General features: G+C 40.1%; 1 protein-coding gene across 1 annotated transcript in view; it reads right to left on the bottom strand.

The window, feature by feature from the left end:
• Nucleotides 1-22,219, bottom strand: part of PIKFYVE (phosphoinositide kinase, FYVE-type zinc finger containing) — a 563,129-nt gene that overhangs the window by 452,671 nt on the left and 88,239 nt on the right. The window contains exons 9-10 of the mRNA XM_053713067.1: nt 21,184-21,341; nt 6,334-6,445 (exon numbers count right to left, since the gene is read on the bottom strand). Coding sequence (XP_053569042.1) covers nt 6,334-6,445; nt 21,184-21,341 — 270 coding nt within the window. The remainder of the gene's footprint in view (nt 1-6,333; nt 6,446-21,183; nt 21,342-22,219) is intronic.

Genomic DNA, 22,219 nt, shown 5'->3' on the forward strand with positions numbered 1-22,219 from the left:
ACAAGCTTAGTAGAAAAAGAAGAGTAATAAACATGTTTTGGTTAAATCCAAAGCATTGTAAAACTACTGCATGAGTGCCTCACTGGGTTTGTGTTTTCTTACACTATTAGTACAGTATTTAAACACAGGCAAACAACTAGAGTGGACCTTCATTTGCGTCACCTTTCGCTATTATTTTAAGCAATTATCATGCCAGGAACATGCTTCAAGAGGGTATATGTTTAGGGAAATACTCGTCTACAATACGCCAGTACAATTTTATTTTTTTAATGTAGATAAAGACTGAGGCCCAAAACTAAATTCCCCAGCATTGGAAAGAGTAAGACTAAAGAAAAAAAAAAAAGAATCACTAAAGTATAAGAGGAAACCTTAATGAATTGAATGACAGGAATTTGAAAATAAAAGTCTCAATAAAGAGCACAATGTGTTTTAGACCATGTAGGAGTTTCACTTTATGTACATTTTAAAGCTTGAAACTGGCAATTTACCAAGTAACCTGTGTCTCAATTTGTCCTTTTTTGCATTTGTTTTTATTTTGCTCTGTAAAAAATACCTTTGTATGGAGTATATGTAATATTGTAATAATCTGGTCAACTTCACAAATCATCCTTTGAGAACATGAGGTCTGTATACTGCAGTAGTGCATAAGAAATAGCTGTTCTCTCCATGTGAAATAGAACACTTAAAGGGACATGAAACCCAAAAATTTTCTTTCATGATTTAGATAGAGAATATAATTTTAAACAACTTTCTAAATTACTTCTATTATCTAATCTGTTTCATTCTCTTTGTAAAATTTGTTGAAGGAGCAGCAAGGCACTAATGGTTTGTAACTGAACACATGGGTGAGCCAATCACAATCGGTAAAACATAATTTATGTAAGAACTTACCTGATAAATTCATTTCTTTCATATTAGCAAGAGTCCATGAGCTAGTGACGTATGGGATATACATTCCTACCAGGAGGGGCAAAGTTTCCCAAACCTCAAAATGCCTATAAATACACCCCTCACCACACCCACAATTCAGTTTAACGAATAGCCAAGAAGTGGGGTGATAAGAAAGGAGCAAAAGCATCAAAATAAGGAATTGGAATAATTGTGCTTTATACAAAAAAATCAAAACCACCACAAAAGGGGTGGGCCTCATGGACTCTTGCTAATATGAAAGAAATTAATTTATCAGGTAAGTTCTTACATAAATTATGTTTTCATTCATGTAATTAGCAAGAGTCCATGAGCTAGTGACGTATGGGATAGTAAATACCCAAGATGTGGAACTTCCACGCAAGAGTCACTAGAGAGGGAGGGATAAAATAAAGACAGCCAATTCCGCTGAAAAATAATCCACAACCCAAAACAAAAGTTTTAATCTTAATAATGAAAAAAACTGAAATTATAAGCAGAAGAATCAAACTGAAACAGCTGCCTGAAGTACTTTTCTACCAAAAACTGCTTCAGTAGAAGAGAAAACATCAAAATGGTAGAATTTAGTAAAAGTATGCAAAGAAGACCAAGTTGCTGCTTTACAAATCTGATCAACAGAAGCTTCATTCCTAAACGCCCAGGAAGTAGAAACTGACCTAGTAGAATGAGCCGTAATCCTTTGAGGCGGAGATTTACCCGACTCTACATAAGCATGATGAATCAAAGACTTTAACCAAGACGCCAAAGAAATGGCGGAGGCCTTCTGACCTTTCCTGGAACCAGAAAAGATAACAAAAAGACTAGAAGTCTTTCTGAAATCCTTAGTAGCTTCAACATAATAATTTAAAGCTCTTACTACATCCAAAGAATGTAAAGATCTCTCCTTTGAATTCTTAGGATTAGGGCACAATGAAGGGACAACAATTTCTCTACTAATGTTGTTAGAATTCACAACCTTAGGCAAAAATTTAAATGAAGTCCGCAACACCGCCTTATCCTGGTGAAAAATCAGAAAAGGAGACGCACAAGAAAGAGCAGATAATTCAGAAACTCTTCTAGCAGAAGAGATGGCCAAAAGGAACAGAACTTTCCAAGAAAGTAATTTAATATCCAGAGAATGCATAGGTTCAAATGGAGGAGCTTGTAAAGCCCTCAGAACCAAATTAAGACTCCAAGGAGGAGAGATTGACTTAATAACAGGTTTGATACGAACCAAAGCCTGTACAAAACAATGAATATCAGGAAGATTAGCAATCTTTCTGTGAAAAAGAACAGAAAGAGCAGAGATTTGTCCTTTCAAGGAACTTGCAGACAAACCTTTATCCAAACCATCCTGAAGAAACTGTAAAATTCTAGGAATTCTAAAAGAATGCCAGGAAAATTTATGAGAAGAACACCAAGAAATGTAATTCTTCCAGACTCGATAATAAATCTTCCTAGACACAGATTTACGAGCCTCTAACATAGTATTAATCACTGAGTCAGAGAAACCTCTATGACTAAGAATCAAGCGTTCAATTTCCATACCTTCAAATTTAATGATTTGAGATCCTGATGGAAAAAAGGGCCTTGAGATAGAAGGTCTGGTCTTAACGGAAGAGATATGAGAAGTTTTAAAATACCTTTTACGTTTACTGGAAGGAAGAATAACAGACAGAGCCTTCCTAATAGATTTAGAAACAAATTATTTTACATTAACAGGAACATCCTGAGCATTAGATGTTGAAGGAACAACAACAGGTAATGGATTATTACTAATGGAAATACTATCTGCATTAGCAAGCTTATCATGACATTCATCACAAACTACAGCCGGAGGAACAGTTACCACAAGTTTACAACAAATGCACTTAACTTTGGTAGAACCAGCATCAGGCAGCGTCTTTCCAGAAGTAGATTCTGATCCAGGGTCCAGTTGAGACATCTAGCAATATGTAATAGAAAAAAACAACATATAAAGCAAAATTATCAAATTCCTTAAATGACAGTTTCAGGAATGGGAAAAAATGCCAATGAACAAGCCTCTAGCAAGCAGAAGCAATGAAAAAATGAGACTGAAATAATGTGAAAAAAAGGTGGAGACAAGAATGACGCCCACATTTTTTGGCGCCAAAAATGACGCCCACATTATTGGCGCTAAGTACAACGCCTATATTTTTTGTCGCCAAGTAAGACGCCACATCCGGTGACGCCGACAAAAATGACGCCCACATTTTTGGCGCAAAAAAACGTCTGAACACAAAAAACGTCAAAAAAATGACGCAACCGAACTAGGGCGCCGGAAATGACAAAAATTTTGCGCCAAAAAAGTCAGCGCCAAAAATGACGCAATAAATTGAAGCATTTTCAGCCCCCGCGAGCCTAACAGCCCACAGGGGAAAAAGTCAATTGAAAAAAATTGTTAAAGTAAGAAAAAAATAATCCTTCATATGCATTATCCCAATAATGAAACTGACTGTCTGAAATAAGGAATACTGATTACCCTGAATCATGGCAAATATGAGTTTAAACACATATATTTAGAACTTTAAAAATAAAGTGCCCAACCATAGCTTAGAGTGTCAAATAAAATAAGACTTACTTACCCCAAGACACTCATCTACATATAGTAGAAAGCCAAACCAGTACTGAAACGAGAATCAGTAGAGGTAATGGTATATTAGAGTATATCGTCGATCTGAAAAGGGAGGTAGGAGAAGAAATCTCTACGACCGATAACAGAGAACCTATAAAATAGATCCCGTAGAAGGAGACCATGGTATTCAAATAGGCAATACTCTCTTCACATCCCTCTGACATTCACTGCACTCTGAGAGGAAAACCGGGCTCCAGTCTGCTGCGAAGCGCATATCAACGAAGAATCTAGCACAAACTTACTTCACCACCTCCACGGGAGGCAAAGTTTGTAAAAACTGAATTGTGGGTGTGGTGAGGGGTGTATTTATAGGCATTTTGAGGTTTGGGAAACTTTGCCCCTCCTGGTAGGAATGTATATCCCATACGTCACTAGCTCATGGACTCTTGCTAATTACATGAAAGAAATATATGCAGCCACCAATCAACAGCTAGAACCTAGGTTCTCTGATGCCCCGAGATTTCCAAGATAAACCTTTCAGCAAAGGTTAACAAGAGAAGGAAGCTAATTAAATAATAGAAGTACATTGGAAAGTTATTTAAAATAGTATGATCTGAGTCATGAAAGAAAATTTTGGGGTTTCATGTCCCTTTAAACATTTTTAGTTTCTCGACCTTCAGAAGACATCACAACTGGTACAAATAGCAGAGCTTGTCTGTTATCTGATGCTATGTTTCTCTAATTCTATATTCTTGATAGATGGCGCTTTTCTTTTATTAGAGGTTAATATAAAATGAAACTCACTTGCATTATCTGGTTGAGTACATGCAATATGTATAGCTATATTGTCTGTCTATAACATGAAGGATATTTTACATTTATACAAGGGTGAGTAACCTGTTCTGCTTTGCAGTTGAACAGACGTTCTTAATAAACCATTAATGTGATATTAGTGTGCCAAGGGAGAATTAACACAAAATAGCACAATACTGCCTACTGCAACATCATCTCCTTTTGTGATAAACAAGGACAAAGATAAAGTCACTTTGACCTGAGATTAATAATACAGTCTGCAAAGGTTAAGGCCCCCCATTTAGCAAATTCTGGATGGACAAGGATCCCATCAGTTACCTTGTCCACTTGACAACTGACATTGCAGCAAGTTATCATTGAGCAAGCAGTTGTTTGTGCAGCATCGCCCCGGGGCCAGCACTCTCACAAATTAAGACCGCAGCTACTTAACTAGAGTTTCAGTCCCGCTTGTGAGAGTTTGCGTTCACAAATACCTAAATGGGGCCCTAAGTGTTTGCATGTAGAGGACAGAAACCCCAATGTAAGGCCAAAACCACACATAGTGACATTCTTAACAAAACTCTGTTGAGTTATTATCTACTCAAGTACTGAAAACCTTTCTGACAAATCACTTGAGTGCTACACCACCAAGTCTACATTACTTAAAGGAACATTCCGGTCAAAGTTTAATTTCACATTGATGAATTACATCTTTGAATAGAAACATATTTGCAATACACATGTATTATCAAAAATGCTTCAAGTAAAAGTTATCACTGTTTTAGTGTTAACATTTTTCTCTGCACGTGCATGTGAGGCATAGCTAGATGTTCTGAGTGCACCAGCATATTAAATATTGCAGCTGATCAGAGCGCCAGTTGGGCTTCTATCATGTCAGCAATTAAAAAAATTAAGTCATTCCCTCATTGTACAAGCACCTTAGGCTCTCGGAGCAAGTGCTGGTGCATGGTGCATACTTAAATACACATTTGAAACAGCTATAGCTTTTATTAGAAGCATTTTTGCTAATACATGTATATTACAAAAATGCTTCTATTCAAAGATGAAATACATCCATGTGGATTCCAATTTTGGCTGGAATGTCCCTTTAAGGCAGTCATTAGTGAGACAGGGTCTGCTTTTTGTGAAGTTTGACAGTGTTATTTAGAATAAGAACTATATATAAGCTGAGCTTGCATGCAAATTTGATTTTGGTATGGCACAGGGACTAATATTTTTGTACTGAATTGCTACATTTTTTATTAGGGCCAATGTCATGAAACAGAACACATTTCTTTTAACTTGAGCCCATACTATCATTAAGGTCTGAGAGGGAAATTGCTTTCATTATCCACAACTCCATATATCTTTTTGTACCGCCTGTTTCAAGGTAACTTTACAAGGACAGAATCAGTGCAGGAATCTTAATTTACAGTGACAAAGTTAGTATCTAGGTATTTTTGATGAATTCTGTAATATGTATTTTCACCGTTGACATTTGTGTAAAGTGGTCAGCATTAATAAGCTGTAACTTAGAAAAAAATTGTATTTGCATTTTTATTAATTTTCTGCTTTAAAAAGACTTGTACATATTCAGCTTGTTACCTACTAAACAGTTGTAAAGCCAGTTAAAGGGACACTCAGGTTAAATTACATTTTCATGATTCAGATACAGCATATCATTTTAAACAACTTTCCAATTTACTTCCATTAAAAAAAATTTGCAGTCTTTTATATTTACACTTTTTGAGTCACCAGATCGTACTGAGCATGTGCAAGAATTCACAGACTATACGTGTATGCATTTGTGATTGGCTGATTGCTATCACATGGTACAAGGGGAGTGGAAATATACATAACTTTGAAATTTGTTATAAAAAAAATCTACTACTCATTTGAAGTTCAGACTAAGTGCTATTGCATTGTCTTGTTATCTTGCATTTGCTGATTATGCAAATCTAATGTGTTAACTGGTCCTTTAAGTCGGTATACGAATGTTAGTATATTGTAATACAGCAGCAAAGCAGAGAATTTGATACCTGAAGAGGTCTGTACAGCGCATATTCATCCCGAAATAGCTGATCATGATGGGTGACGGAGTCCAACCAGCGTCCATCTACAAGGGCTTGTCCAATTGCAACAGCCTGTGCTCTGGAGGTAATAAAGAATTACAAATGTCAGGAGCTTACTGCTGACAGAGAAAAAGTCAACTCTTGTTTTTTGTTTTAAAAAAAACATTATAGGTGTTAACATGTAGTGAACTTTGCACCCTACCTTTTATTGGCATCTGGGCTTGACAAAGCATGTGCACTACCCTTGTCCCCAACATGGGATGTGTATATCTATGTTTTATGTATATTATGTAAGATTAAGGAGCCTGAAAACCAGCATAACTTATTTCTGTTATGGGGGTCCAACACATAGTTAAAATACAAATCAGGAGCCAAACCACACTTCTCAATCAGCAACGGTAGTCGCACAACTGAGTCAGCAGCAGTCTTCCCTCAAAGGCCAGTTTTGTGAGCGTCCCAACAGTGAAATAGTAAATAAGGTAACCACACTTTGCATTCTGCATTGTGTAGTGTTTGCTAATTGGTCTAATTAAAGGGACACTCAATCAAAATTAAACTTTCATTATTCAGATAGAGCATGTCATTTTAAACAACTTTCCAATTTACTTCCATTAACAAAATGTGCACAGTCTTTTTATATTTAAACTTTTTGAGTCACCAGCTCCTACTGAGCATGTGCAAGAATAAGTGTGTATGCATTTTTAAATAGCTGATGGCTGTCACATGGTACATGTATGCATTTGTGACTGGCAGATGGCTGTCACATGGTACAGGGGGAGTGGAAAAAGACATAACTTTTAAAATTGTCAGAAAAAAAATCTACTACTCATTTGAAGTTCAGACTAAGTGCTATTGCATTGTCTTGTTATCTTGCATTTGTTGATTATGCAAATCTACTGTTTTGACTGGTCCTTTAACTATTTCACTGCTGGGTCGCTCACAAAACTGGCCTTAAAGGGAACACTGGTCAGCAGTTGTGTCCACAAAAGACCAGCAGTGCTCTATGGCTCCTGATTGGTACTATAAGGGGTTAAGCACCTAGCACTGCAGGGTTAATTTTGTTAGAATTACATGTTTTAATGAATTAGAGCAAGTCATATTCTACTATAATGGGCGTTTAAGAGAAATTATTCACTGAAAGGATATAGCTGAAAAACAATACAAAAAGGTATTTAACACAGTCGAACAAACTCACTTGAAACTGGTCGTAAAAAAGTGCAATCTGTAATTCACATGCAAAAATCAAAATGTATTTATTACCTGATAAATGTATTTATTTCCGGATATGGAGAGTCCACAACGTCATTACAATTACTAGTGGGAATATCACTCCTGGCTAGCAGGAGGCGGCAAAGAGCACCACAGCAAAGCTGTTAAGTATCACTCCCCTACCCATAATCCCCAGTCATTCGACCGAAGGGAAATGGAAAAAGGAATAACACAAAAGGTGTAGAGGTGCCTGAGGTTTAGTAAAAAATAACTGTCTTAATTAAGGGTGGGGTCTTCGACTCTCCATATCCGGAAAGAAATTTATCATATAGCATAAATTTTTATTTATTTTCTAAGATATGGAGAGACCACAATGTCATTCCAATTACTAGTGGGAACCAATACCCAAGCTAGAGTACACAGAATGAATAGGGAGGGAGAACAAGACAGGCAGAAGGCACCACTAAACAGAAGGCACCACCGCTTAAAGAACTTTTCTCCCAAAGGAGGCCTCAGCCGAGGCAAAAATATAAAATTTTTAGAATTAGGAAAAAGTATGCAGAGAAGACCAAGTTGCAGCATTGCAAATCTGTTCCACAGAAGCTTTATTTTTGAAAGCCCAAGAAGAGGAGACAGCCCTAGTGTAATGAGCAGTAAGCAGTCTCGCAAGCAAAACGAATTATACTTCTCAACCAGAGGGTTCCTGAGAAACAAACAAACAAACAGGGCAGAAGACTGGCGAAAATCCTTAGTCGCCTGTAGGTAGAATTTTAGTTGTGCAACAGACGTTCCTTATGATGAGGAGGATTAGAACAGAGAGAAGGAACAACAATTTCCTGATTAATATTTCTATCCGAAATATTTCGAGTAACAGGCTTGCAAGCCTGGATCATGGTCTCAATGAACGAATAAGAAAATCCACGCTTAGACAGAACTAAGCGTTCAATCTCCAAGCAGTCAGCTTCAGAGAAACGAGATTTGGATGGAGGAATGGACCCTGAGATAGAAGGTACTTCCTCAGAGGAAACCTCCAAAGTGGCAGAGATGACATCTTCACTAGGTCTGCATACCAGATCCTGTGAAACCATGCTGGAGTTATTAAAATTGGCAACGCTCTCTCCTGTTTGATACGAGCAATGACTCATGGAAGGAGCGCAAATGGAGGAAACAGGTATGCTAGACTGAAATCCCAAGGAACCACCAGAGCATCTATCAGGGTGGCATGTGGATCTCTTGACCTTGAACCGTAGCTTAGAAGCTTGGCGTTCTGCCAAGACGCCATCAGATCCAACTCCGGCAACCCCCATTTGAGGGTTAACCTGGAGAACACCTCCAGATAGAAAGCCCACTCCCCAGGATTAAAAATGTCGGTCTTTTCAGGAAATCCACTTCCCAGTTGTCCACTCCTGGAATGTGGATGGCATATAGGCAATTGTGTTCCTCCCTGGTGGTTGATGTAAGCCACTGAGATAATGTTGTCCGACTGGAACCTGATAAACTGGGCTAAGGACAAAATGTTTATGGGGAGAGCAGACTCCTTCCGAGTCCATAGTCCCTGCGCCTTTAACGAGTCCCAGACTGCTCCCCAGCCTAGCAGGCTGGCGTCCGTCGTCACAACCAGCATGTGCCCTGAGACAGATGGTCCTGAGAAAGCCACCACGGGAGAGAGTCTCTTGTCGACTGGTCTAGATCTATACTCTGCATTCCATTGTCTGAGCATGCATAATTACAGAGCTCTCAAATGGAATCAGTTGAGCAAAGGGAATGATGTCCATGGAAGTGACCATCAGACCAATTACCTCCATACATTGAGCCACTGATGGCCGAACAGAAGACTGCAGAGAGAGGCAAGAGGAAAGAATTTTGGATTTTCTGACCTCCGTCAAAAATGTTTTCGTAGATAGGGAATCTATTATGGTCCCTAAAAAAAACATCCTTGTAGCTGGAGCAAGAGAACTCTTTCCCAGATTCACTTTCCATCCGTGGGAACGTAGAAAAGACAACAAGATCTCTGTATGAGAGTTTGATTGTTGAAAAGATGGCGCCTGAACCAATATGTCGTCCAGGTAGGGCGCCACTGCAATTCCCCGAGACCTGATCACAGACAAAAGAGCCCCCAGAACCTTGTGATAATCCCTGTGGATGGAAACATGAAAATACGCATCCTTCAGGTCTATGGTCGTCATGAACTGACCTTCTTGAACCAAAGAATATTGGAACAAATAGTTTCCATTTTAAAGGACGGTACTCTGAGAAACTTGTTGAGACACTAAGTCTAGAATGGGTCGAAAAATTCCCTCTTTTTTGGGAACCACAAACAGATTTGAATAGCATCCTAGGCCCTGTTCCCTTACTGGAACAATCACTCCCAGGGAGTAAAGGTCCTGAACGCAGTTCAAGAAACCCTCTCTTTATACCTGGTCTGCCGATAACCTTGAGAGGTGGAATCTTCTATTTTGTAACCCTAAGATACTATGGCCACAGCCCAAGGGTCTGGAACATCTCGTATCCATACTTGACGAAAAAGAGAAAGTCTGCACCCCACTTGATCCGATCCCTGACCGGGGGCAGACCCTTCCTGCTGACTTAGACTCAGCTGCGGTTTTCTTTGATTGCTTCCCCTTGTTCCAAGACTGATTGGGCTTCTCAAGAAGACGTGGACTGTTCCTGCTTGGAAGAAGCAGAGGAAGACTTTCCTTTGAAGTTACAAAAGGAACGTAAATTACTTTGACGTCCTTTAAATCTGTTATTTTTGTCTTGTGGTAGAAAAGACCCTTTTCCACTCGTAATATCAGAAATTATTTCTGCCAGACCAGGTCCAAACAATAGGCCGAAACGTATGTCTGGGGTTTTGCTGTTTCTCTCGTTCAGAGAAGGATTGCCTAGTATTTCGGGCCTGGACTGTACTGTGAAGTCAGGATCAGACTGATATGCTTCAGGAAAGTTCTTCTCTGTGAAAGGCACATGTTGAGCAAAAAGAGGCTGCTTCTTGGGTGGTAATCAGCCATAGAACAAGCTATTATGCTATTGTTCGTCTCCAGGTTGAGCGCTTCTCTCTTTTTATTTAAGGTCTTACCCTTGTAAGGAAGTGCCAGAAGCTTGGACTTAGAGGTAACATCCGCTGACCAACCGAGTTTCTCCAGCTTTTTGTCCATGGGATCCTTAAAGGAGCAGCTATCCTCTATAGGGATTGTAGTTCTCTTAGCCAGAGTAGAAATAGCCCTTTCTACTTTAGGCACCGTGCGCCATGAATCTTTAATGGAGTCAGAAACAGGAAACCTCTTCTTAAAGATGGGAGACGGGGAGAAAGGTATCCCTGGCTTCTCCCATTCCTGTGAAATAATCTCCATCACACGGTCTGGAATAGGAAACACTTCCACAGAGGAAGTAACATCATAGTATTTATTAAGTTTACTAGACTTCTTAGGGTTGACAACGACAGACGTATCTCAGGTCATCCAAAGTAGCCAATACCTCCTTTAACAGTACACAAAGGTATTCAAGCTAAAATCTGAAGTTTACCTCTTCAGAATCAGATAAAGGAATTATACTGTCCGAATCTGAGATTTCCCCCTTAGAGGCTACCGACGTATTCTCCTCGTCAGACTCATGAGGGAGAACAACCTGCGTAGCAGTAGGTGGAACAGAAACCTTACTATCTGAATGTCTAATTTTCCTCTTGCGTTTTCCCAGCATAGGAAAGGCAAATAATGCCGCAGATACCGCAGAAGATACCTGTGCAGCAAAATCTGCAAGCAAAAAAACTCCACCAGGAGGCTGAGAGGAACTGAAGAGCACTGTATGTGACGCCATAGAGGCTTGGGACGTTTGAAGAGAAAGCTGTGGCATAGCTTGAACAGCATCATCCCGAGAGATATTAGGCTCAGAAACAAAAAGTCTATCTTTACATTTCAATGTTATATCTAGACATGAGGTACAAAATTGCATAGGTAACACATTTTGGTTCTCTAAACACAGTAAACATTTGTCCATAGGAACAGACTCCTGCTCCATGACTTTCAAGGATTTAAACAAATAGACAAGAAAATTAAATATTATTTATAATTAATACTGTCACTTTTAATTTTTTGTAGAGCGATTTTGCGCTCAAAATAAACCCCTAACTACGGACCTCTACACCTCAGCATTTGACTGAGGTGCCTACCTGCCCCTCTGGTAAAACAATCTTAGACAGAAGATTACACCCTCAGCAAACTAGCCGGTCCCAACAGTACAGCTGACACCGCTGCATATTCAATTCCAAGAGAGGAAGGGAGGATTACATGACCAGCTAAAATAAAACTGTCCAACAGCGCGCGATTCAATGTCGGCTCTAACAGAGAAACTGACAAATTCAGTCAGCCGTTCCTCAAAACAGTATACACCATGATCGCATTAACAAGGAGAACTGCAGCCTTGTAAAACAATGTTAATAAACACCCACACAGAGTTGGTTCTTTAAAAAAAAAAAATGACCACAGGGAAACTATAGTAAACCACTGAGCCATAAAAATAAAGTTAACCCCTTCATACCTATAAGGAGATTAACCCTAAAGTCTCTACCCACATACATAAATGTGCCTGCACTCTGCCTGAATAAAATCCTAACTAAGGATTCAGAAAGTTCCAAATATATGATACAGAAAGTTTTAACCTCTTAAGTGCAAGTCTCCCAAACCTAGAAGACAAAAGCACTTACCTGCAAATCCAGCTCTCCGGCTTTCAGGTAGACTGCTCACAAGGCGTGAAAGGACACATACTCCTTTCAGGGACCTGTAGAAAAAGAAAGAACAGAGTAACCCACTCTGGCTTTCTATACCATGGACAGCAAACATGTTAGAAAACCAAGCAAGGACTACCTCACAACTTTCTAACTGCTTAAAAGCCACCACTACTCTACTGAAGAGATTGACGTGGACACAGCTAAACCCAAAAACTTGACTGTAGTTCAAATACTTCTTTAGACACCACACTTCACCTCCTCCATATAGAGAGGCAAAGAGGGATTATGGGTAGGGGAGTGACACTTAACAGCTTTGCTGCGGTGCACTTTGCCTCCTCCTGCTGGCCAGGAGTGATATTCCCACTAGAAATTGGAATGACGTTGTGGACTCTCCATATCTTAGGAAAGAAAACACTAATGCAGTATGCCCCAGGCATTCTCTTAAAAAAAACATGTTAGTAAATAAAACAAAAAAAATGACTTGCACCTCTTTAACGCATTACCAAAATCCTTCTACTGTTGATCTGTGTACGAACTAGTGTGATTAATAAAACAAATACTGAGATTTTACTACATTGACATGTCTTTTTGCTAAAAAAATTAATCTAATACTATGACAAACTGCTAACAAAGGGTTTCATCTGCTTATAAGGTTCTGCCACTGTATAGGTTGGAGTTACAGTTGTGCCCATAAGTTTACATACCCTGGCAGAATTTATGATTTCTTGGCCATTTTTCAGAGAATATGAATGATAACACAAAAACTTTTCTTTCACTCATGTTTGGCTAAAGCCATTTATTATCAATCAACTGTGTTTACTCTTTTTAAATCATAATGACAACAGAAACTACCAAAATGACCCTGATCAAAAGTTTGCATACCCTGGTGATTTTGGCCTGATAACATGCACACAAGTTGACACAAAGGAGTTTGAATGGTATTAAAGGTAACCATCCTCACCTGTGATCTGTTTTCTTGTAATTAGTGTGAGTGTATAAAAGGTCAATGAGTTTCTGGACTCCTGACAGACCCTTGCATCTTTCATCCAGTGCTGCACTGACGATTCTAGATTCTGAGTCATGGGGAAAGCAGAAGAATTGTCAAATGATCTGCGGGAAAAGGTAGTTGAACTGTATAAAACAGGAAAGGTATATAAAAAGACATCCAAGGAATTGAGAATGCAAATCAGCAATGCTTAAACTCTAATAAAGAAGTGGAAAAAGAGGGGTTCTGTTGAGACCAAACCACGGTCAGATAGACCAACTAAATGTTCAGCCACAACTGCCAGGAAAATTGTTTGGGATGAAAAGGCAAACCCACAAATAACAGGTGAAATACAGGACATGTGGGTTGGCTGTTTCAAGATGCACAATAAGGAGGCACTTGAAGAAAGATGGGCTGCATGGTCGAGTTGCCAGAAGAAAGCCATTACTGTGCAAATGCCACAAAGTATTCCGCTTACAATACGCCAAACAGCACAGAGACAAGCCTGACACTTTCTGGCACAAAGTCATTTGGAGTGACGAGACCAAAATTTAGCTTTTTTGGCCAAAACCATAAACGCTACATTTGGAGAGGAGTCAATAAGGCCTATGATGAAAGGTATACCATTCCTACTGTGAAACACGGAGGTTGATCGCTGATGTTTTGGGGATGTGTGAGCTACAAAGGCACAGGAAATTTAATCAGAATTGATGGCAAGATGAATGCAGTATGTTATCAAGCAGAACGCCTCATTTTCCACTTCTTGATTAGAGTTTGAACACTGCTGATTTGCATTCTCAATTCCTTGGATATCTTTTTATATCCCTTTCCTGTTTTATATAGTCCAACTACCTTTTTCCCACAGATCCTTTGACAATTCTTTTTCTTTCCCCATGACTCAAAATCCAGAAACGTCAGTGCAGCACTGGATGAAAGATGCAAGGGTCTGTCTGGAGTCCAGAAACTCATTGACCTTTTATATACACACACTAATTACAAGCAAACAGATCACAGGTGAGGATGGTTACCTTTAATAGCCATTCAAACCCCTTTGTGTCAACTTGTGTGGCCAAAATCACCAGGGTATGTAAACTTTTGATCAGGGTCATTTCGGTAGTTTCTATTGTCATTATGATTTAAAAAGAGTAAACACAGTTGATTGATAATAAATGGCTTCAGCCAAACACTAACCATGAGTGAAAGAAACGTTTTTGTGTTATCATTCATATTCTCTGAAAAATGGCCAAGAAATCATAAATTCTGCCAGGGTATGTAAACTTATGAGAACAACTGTATCTACAAAGATCTATCTTTAAAAAGGGGTCATACATATATTAGAGGTATCAATATATTTGAAGCAACAACATATTGTTTTGGGTATATAATTATATGTCCACATGGAGCCAATAAAATCTTTGTGGCTTGTTTTTGGACTCCCTTTACCCTCCAGAGATTCTTCTTTAAAGACCTAAACTTGTAATTCAGTAACTATTTAGAGACAAAAAAAAGGAAAGAAAAAAAAAAACAGAATCAGGCACAGAATTATGCCTTAAATTCACCTACAGTCTCCTAGTCAGAACTGAACAGCACATAAGTGAAATTCAGTTATGAATACACAAGCTTAAGTAAAATAGGTCTACTGAAAACTACCAATGTTACAACATTTTTACTGTGCACATGAAATATACATATTTCTATTGGTAGAGTGCCACAACTCTGAAAGCCTGACAAGAAAACAAAGGTTTATTCATCATTGGAACAAAACCTTTCTTTTTTTTTCTTTTTCTTTTTTTAAAGTAGTAACATTTGAAATGTCTTTATTTAGATACAACAATGTCCCTTTAACATCAGCTTGCAAAATTACAGTATGAACTAGCAAGGTTGACTATTAAAAAATGCAGAGATTCTACTGGAACTGTGAAGTTTACTACCTTGATGCAAAACAAAAACAGAATTTATGTTTACCTGATAAATTACTTTCTCCAACGGTGTGTCCGGTCCACGGCGTCATCCTTACTTGTGGGATATTCTCTTCCCCAACAGGAAATGGCAAAGAGCCCAGCAAAGCTGGTCACATGATCCCTCCTAGGCTCCGCCTACCCCAGTCATTCGACCGACGTTAAGGAGGAATATTTGCATAGGAGAAACCATATGGTACCGTGGTGACTGTAGTTAAAGAAAATAAATTATCAGACCTGATTAAAAAAACCAGGGCGGGCCGTGGACCGGACACACCGTTGGAGAAAGTAATTTATCAGGTAAACATAAATTCTGTTTTCTTCAACATAGGTGTGTCCGGTCCACGGCGTCATCCTTACTTGTGGGAACCAATACCAAAGCTTTAGGACACGGATGAAGGGAGGGAGCAAATCAGGTCACCTAAATGGAAGGCACCACGGCTTGCAAAACCTTTCTCCCAAAAATAGCCTCAGAAGAAGCAAAAGTATCAAACTTGTAAAATTTGGTAAAAGTGTGCAGTGAAGACCAAGTCGCTGCCCTACATATCTGATCAACAGAAGCCTCGTTCTTGAAGGCCCATGTGGAAGCCACAGCCCTAGTGGAATGAGCCGTGATTCTTTCGGGAGGCTGCCGTCCGGCAGTCTCGTAAGCCAATCTGATGATGCTTTTAATCCAAAAAGAGAGAGAGGTAGAAGTTGCTTTTTGACCTCTCCTTTTACCGGAATAAACAACAAACAAGGAAGATGTTTGTCTAAAATCCTTTGTAGCATCTAAATAGAATTTTAGAGCGCGAACAACATCCAAATTGTGCAACAAACGTTCCTTCTTTGAAACTGGTTTCGGACACAGAGAAGGTACGATAATCTCCTGGTTAATGTTTTTGTTAGAAACAACTTTTGGAAGAAAACCAGGTTTAGTACGTAAAACCACCTTATCTGCATGGAACACCAGATAAGGAGGAGAACACTGCAGAGCAGATAATTCTGAAACTCTTCTAGCAGAAGAAATTGCAACTAAAAACAAAACTTTCCAAGATAATAACTTAATATCAACGGAATGTAAGGGTTCAAACGGAACCCCCTGAAGAACTGAAAGAACTAAGTTGAGACTCCAAGGAGGAGTCAAAGGTTTGTAAACAGGCTTAATTCTAACCAGAGCCTGAACAAAGGCTTGAACATCTGGCACAGCTGCCAGCTTTTTGTGAAGTAACACAGACAAGGCAGAAATCTGTCCCTTCAGGGAACTAGCAGATAATCCTTTTTCCAATCCTTCTTGAAGGAAGGATAGAATCTTAGGAATCTTAACCTTGTCCCAAGGGAATCCTTTAGATTCACACCAACAGATATATTTCTTCCAAATTTTGTGGTAAATCTTTCTAGTTACAGGCTTTCTGGCCTGAACAAGAGTATCGATAACAGAATCTGAGAACCCTCGCTTGGATAAGATCAAGCGTTCAATCTCCAAGCAGTCAGCTGGAGTGAAACCAGATTCGGATGTTCGAACGGACCCTGAACAAGAAGGTCTCGTCTCAAAGGTAGCTTCCAAGGTGGAGCCGATGACATATTCACCAGATCTGCATACCAAGTCCTGCGTGGCCACGCAGGAGCTATCAATATCACCGACGCCCTCTCCTGATTGATCCTGGCTACCAGCCTGGGGATGAGAGGAAACGGCGGGAACACATAAGCTAGTTTGAAGGTCCAAGGTGCTACTAGTGCATCCACTAGAGCCGCCTTGGGATCCCTGGATCTGGACCCGTAGCAAGGAACTTTGAAGTTCTGACGAGAGGCCATCAGATCCATGTCTGGAATGCCCCACAGCTGAGTGACTTGGGCAAAGATTTCCGGATGGAGTTCCCACTCCCCCGGATGCAATGTCTGACGACTCAGAAAATCCGCTTCCCAATTTTCCACTCCCGGGATGTGGATAGCAGACAGGTGGCAGGAGTGAGACTCCGCCCATAGAATGATTTTGGTCACTTCTTCCATCGCTAGGGAACTCCTTGTTCCCCCCTGATGGTTGATGTACGCAACAGTTGTCATGTTGTCTGATTGAAACCGTATGAACTTGGCCCTCGCTAGCTGAGGCCAAGCCTTGAGAGCATTGAATATCGCTCTCAGTTCCAGAATATTTATCGGTAGAAGAGATTCTTCCCGAGACCAAAGACCCTGAGCTTTCAGGGATCCCCAGACCGCGCCCCAGCCCATCAGACTGGCGTCGGTCGTGACGATGACCCACTCCGGTCTGCGGAATGTCATCCCTTGTGACAGGTTGTCCAGGGACAGCCACCAACGGAGTGAGTCTCTGGTCCTCTGATTTACTTGTATCTTCGGAGACAAGTCTGTATAGTCCCCATTCCACTGACTGAGCATGCACAGTTGTAATGGTCTTAGATGAATGCGCGCAAAAGGAACTATGTCCATTGCCGCTACCATCAAACCGATCACTTCCATGCACTGCGCTATGGAAGGAAGAGGAACTGAATGAAGTATCCGACAAGAGTCTAGAAGTTTTGTTTTTCTGGCCTCTGTCAGAAAAATCCTCATTTCTAAGGAGTCTATTATTGTTCCCAAGAAGGGAACCCTTGTTGACGGAGATAGAGAACTCTTTTCCTTGTTCACTTTCCATCCGTGAGATCTGAGAAAGGCCAGGACAATGTCCGTGTGAGCCTTTGCTTGAGGAAGGGACGACGCTTGAATCAGAATGTCGTCCAAGTAAGGTACTACAGCAATGCCCCTTGGTCTTAGCACAGCTAGAAGGGACCCTAGTACCTTTGTGAAAATCCTTGGAGCAGTGGCTAATCCGAAAGGAAGCGCCACGAACTGGTAATGCTTGTCCAGGAATGCGAACCTTAGGAACCGATGATGTTCCTTGTGGATAGGAATATGTAGATACGCATCCTTTAAATCCACTGTGGTCATGAATTGACCTTCCTGGATGGAAGGAAGAATAGTTCGAATGGTTTCCATCTTGAACGATGGAACCTTGAGAAACTTGTTTAAGATCTTGAGATCTAAGATTGGTCTGAACGTTCCCTCTTTTTTGGGAACTATGAACAGATTGGAGTAGAACCCCATCCCTTGTTCTCTTAATGGAACAGGATGAATCACTCCCAATTTTAACAGGTCTTCTACACAATGTAAGAATGCCTGTCTTTTTATGTGGTCTGAAGACAACTGAGACCTGTGGAACCTCCCCCTTGGGGGAAGCCCCTTGAATTCCAGAAGATAACCTTGGGAGACTATTTCTAGCGCCCAAGGATCCAGAACATCTCTTGCCCAAGCCTGAGCGAAGAGAGAGAGTCTGCCCCCCACCAGATCCGGTCCCGGATCGGGGGCCAACATTTCATGCTGTCTTGGTAGCAGTGGCAGGTTTCTTGGCCTGCTTTCCCTTGTTCCAGCCTTGCATTGGTCTCCAAGCTGGCTTGGCTTGAGAAGTATTACCCTCTTGCTTAGAGGACGTAGCACTTTGGGCTGGTCCATTTCTACGAAAGGGACGAAAATTAGGTTTATTTTTTGCCTTGAAAGGCCGATCCTGAGGAAGGGCGTGGCCCTTACCCCCAGTGATATCAGAGATAATCTCTTTCAAGTCAGGGCCAAACAGCGTTTTCCCCTTGAAAGGAATGTTAAGTAGCTTGTTCTTGGAAGACGCATCAGCTGACCAAGATTTCAACCAAAGCGCTCTGCGCGCCACAATAGCAAACCCAGAATTCTTAGCCGCTAACCTAGCCAATTGCAAAGTGGCGTCTAGGGTGAAAGAATTAGCCAATTTGAGAGCATTGATTCTGTCCATAATCTCCTCATAAGGAGGAGAATCACTATCGACCGCCTTTATCAGCTCATCGAACCAGAAACATGCGGCTGTAGCTACAGGGACAATGCATGAAATTGGTTGTAGAAGGTAACCCTGCTGAACAAACATCTTTTTAAGTAAACCTTCTAATTTTTTATCCATAGGATCTTTGAAAGCACAACTATCCTCTATGGGAATAGTGGTGCGTTTGTTTAAAGTGGAAACCGCTCCCTCGACCTTGGGGACTGTCTGCCATAAGTCCTTTCTGGGGTCGACCATCGGAAACAATTTTTTAAATATGGGGGGAGGGACGAAAGGAATACCGGGCCTTTCCCATTCTTTATTAACAATGTCCGCCACCCGCTTGGGTATAGGAAAAGCTTCTGGGAGCCCCGGGACCTCTAGGAACTTGTCCATTTTACATAGTTTCTCTGGGATGACCAACTTGTCACAATCATCCAGAGTGGATAATACCTCCTTAAGCAGAATGCGGAGATTTTCCAACTTAAATTTAAACGTAATCACATCAGGTTCCGCTTGTTGAGAAATGTTCCCTGAATCAGTAATTTCTCCCTCAGACAAAACCTCCCTGGCCCCTTCAGACTGGGTTAGGGGCCCTTCAGAACCATTATTATCAGCGTCGTCATGCTCTTCAGTATCTAAAACAGAGCAGTCGCGCTTACGCTGATAAGTGTTCATTTTGGCTAAAATGTTTTTGACAGAATTATCCATTACAGCCGTTAATTGTTGCATAGTAAGGAGTATTGGCGCGCTAGATGTACTAGGGGCCTCCTGAGTGGGCAAGACTCGTGTAGACGAAGGAGGGAATGATGCAGTACCATGCTTACTCCCCTCACTTGAGGAATCATCTTGGGCATCATTGTCACATAAATCACATTTATTTAAATGAATAGGAATTCTGGCTTCCCCACATTCAGAACACAGTCTATCTGGTAGTTCAGACATGTTAAACAGGCATAAACTTGATAACAAAGTACAAAAAACGTTTTAAAATAAAACCGTTACTGTCGCTTTAAATTTTAAACTGAACACACTTTATTACTGCAATTGCGAAAAAACATGAAGGAATTGTTCAAAATTCACCAAATTTTCACCACAGTGTCTTAAAGCCTTAAAAGTATTGCACACCAAATTTGGAAGCTTTAACCCTTAAAATAACGGAACCGGAGCCGTTTTTAACTTTAACCCCTTTACAGTCCCTGGTATCTGCTTTGCTGAGACCCAACCAAGCCCAAAGGGGAATACGATACCAAATGACGCCTTCAGAAGTCTTTTCTAAGTATCAGAGCTCCTCTCACATGCGACTGCATGTCATGCCTCTCAAAAACAAGTGCGCAACACCGGCGCGAAAATGAGGCTCTGCCTATGATTTGGGAAAGCCCCTAAAGAATAAGGTGTCTAAAACAGTGCCTGCCGATATTATTATATCAAAATACCCAGAATAAATGATTCCTCAAGGCTAAATATGTGTTAATAATGAATCGATTTAGCCCAGAAAAAGTCTACAGTCTTAATAAGCCCTTGTGAAGCCCTTATTTAAGATCGTAATAAACATGGCTTACCGGATCCCATAGGGAAAATGACAGCTTCCAGCATTACATCGTCTTGTTAGAATGTGTCATACCTCAAGCAGCAAGAGACTGCTCACTGTTCCCCCAACTGAAGTTAATTGCTCTCAACAGTCCTGTGTGGAACAGCCATGGATTTTAGTGACGGTTGCTAAAATCATTTTCCTCATACAAACAGAAATCTTCATCTCTTTTCTGTTTCTGAGTAAATAGTACATACCAGCACTATTTCAAAATAACAAACTCTTGATTGAATAATAAAAACTACAGTTAAACACTAAAAAACTCTAAGCCATCTCCGTGGAGATGTTGCCTGTACAACGGCAAAGAGAATGACTGGGGTAGGCGGAGCCTAGGAGGGATCATGTGACCAGCTTTGCTGGGCTCTTTGCCATTTCCTGTTGGGGAAGAGAATATCCCACAAGTAAGGATGACGCCGTGGACCGGACACACCTATGTTGGAGAAAAATAATTATTAAAAATTTTGTGATGACAACCAGATAGTAAAATGTACTACTACAAAATCTGGCCAATGTTTGAACAGCTTGACAAAACAATACCTGGTAGTTATGTGCCCATTTCTGATCAGCCAGTTGACAAGATCCTTTCCAACAATGCAGTTAGGGTGTGTCCGCAGCCAGTATCTGTGGTCCTGGAACTCCATACCACTATTATGATGGCATATTTTCTTCCACAGCTCTTTCAGCTGAACAGAATCCTGAAGGATGGCAGATGCACACAATGTAACCAAGAATAGACCACATTCAGTTATTTCAAAAGAGCAAAGCAATAATGACAATATTGCTTTGCAATAATGACGTATAGAAAAAATGCTAATTCTACTATTAACTTTAAGGGACATTAAACACTAAATACATTTAATAAGCATATAATTAAGATTATTCCCTTCTTCTCTCTAGTCATTGGTGCAACCATATTTAAATAATTCTTTCACCTACATTCCCTTGCCCAAGTGTTTGCACATGTGCAGCACGCCTCTTCAGATACGTGCAGGTTCCAAAATGGAGGCACACATATTTAGAGGGAGGAACATGCAACGTAGTTAGTGTTTAGTGTCCATTTAAAGCTATAATACACAACTGAATATTGATCTTTATTTACATAATGTATTATTTAATAGTAAAATAGTGCAAATTATATATATATATATATATATATATATATATATATATATATACAGCTCTTGGACTGTTAGCTTAATCTGAAAATTATAAATATCAGTTACGTAATCAGTGTATAATATTTTTTTCTACATTTTTAACCTTATCTCAGAGTTATAAACATCCAAGACTCTAGTTTGCATTAGACAAAGTACAAATTGCTTACTTCCTAGCTAAAAAAACATTCTTCTTCCCCTATCAACTTGAAACATGCTCACCATTCACACACATTGTTTCATCTTAGGGATGAGTGGTGTTCTGGCTGTCTCTTTAAGCTTATAAGTAAAAATTGTAACTGCAGGACCATGACAAGATGATTAATTAGACATTAAAAACGGGTGGAAAAAAAAGAAAAAAGGATACAACTACAAGATGTGTGGCATTACTGGTCAAACACAAGTTGTGTGGCACAGAG

The sequence above is a fragment of the Bombina bombina genome, chromosome 1 (genome assembly GCF_027579735.1).
Source record: "Bombina bombina isolate aBomBom1 chromosome 1, aBomBom1.pri, whole genome shotgun sequence".
NCBI lineage: Eukaryota > Metazoa > Chordata > Amphibia > Anura > Bombinatoridae > Bombina > Bombina bombina.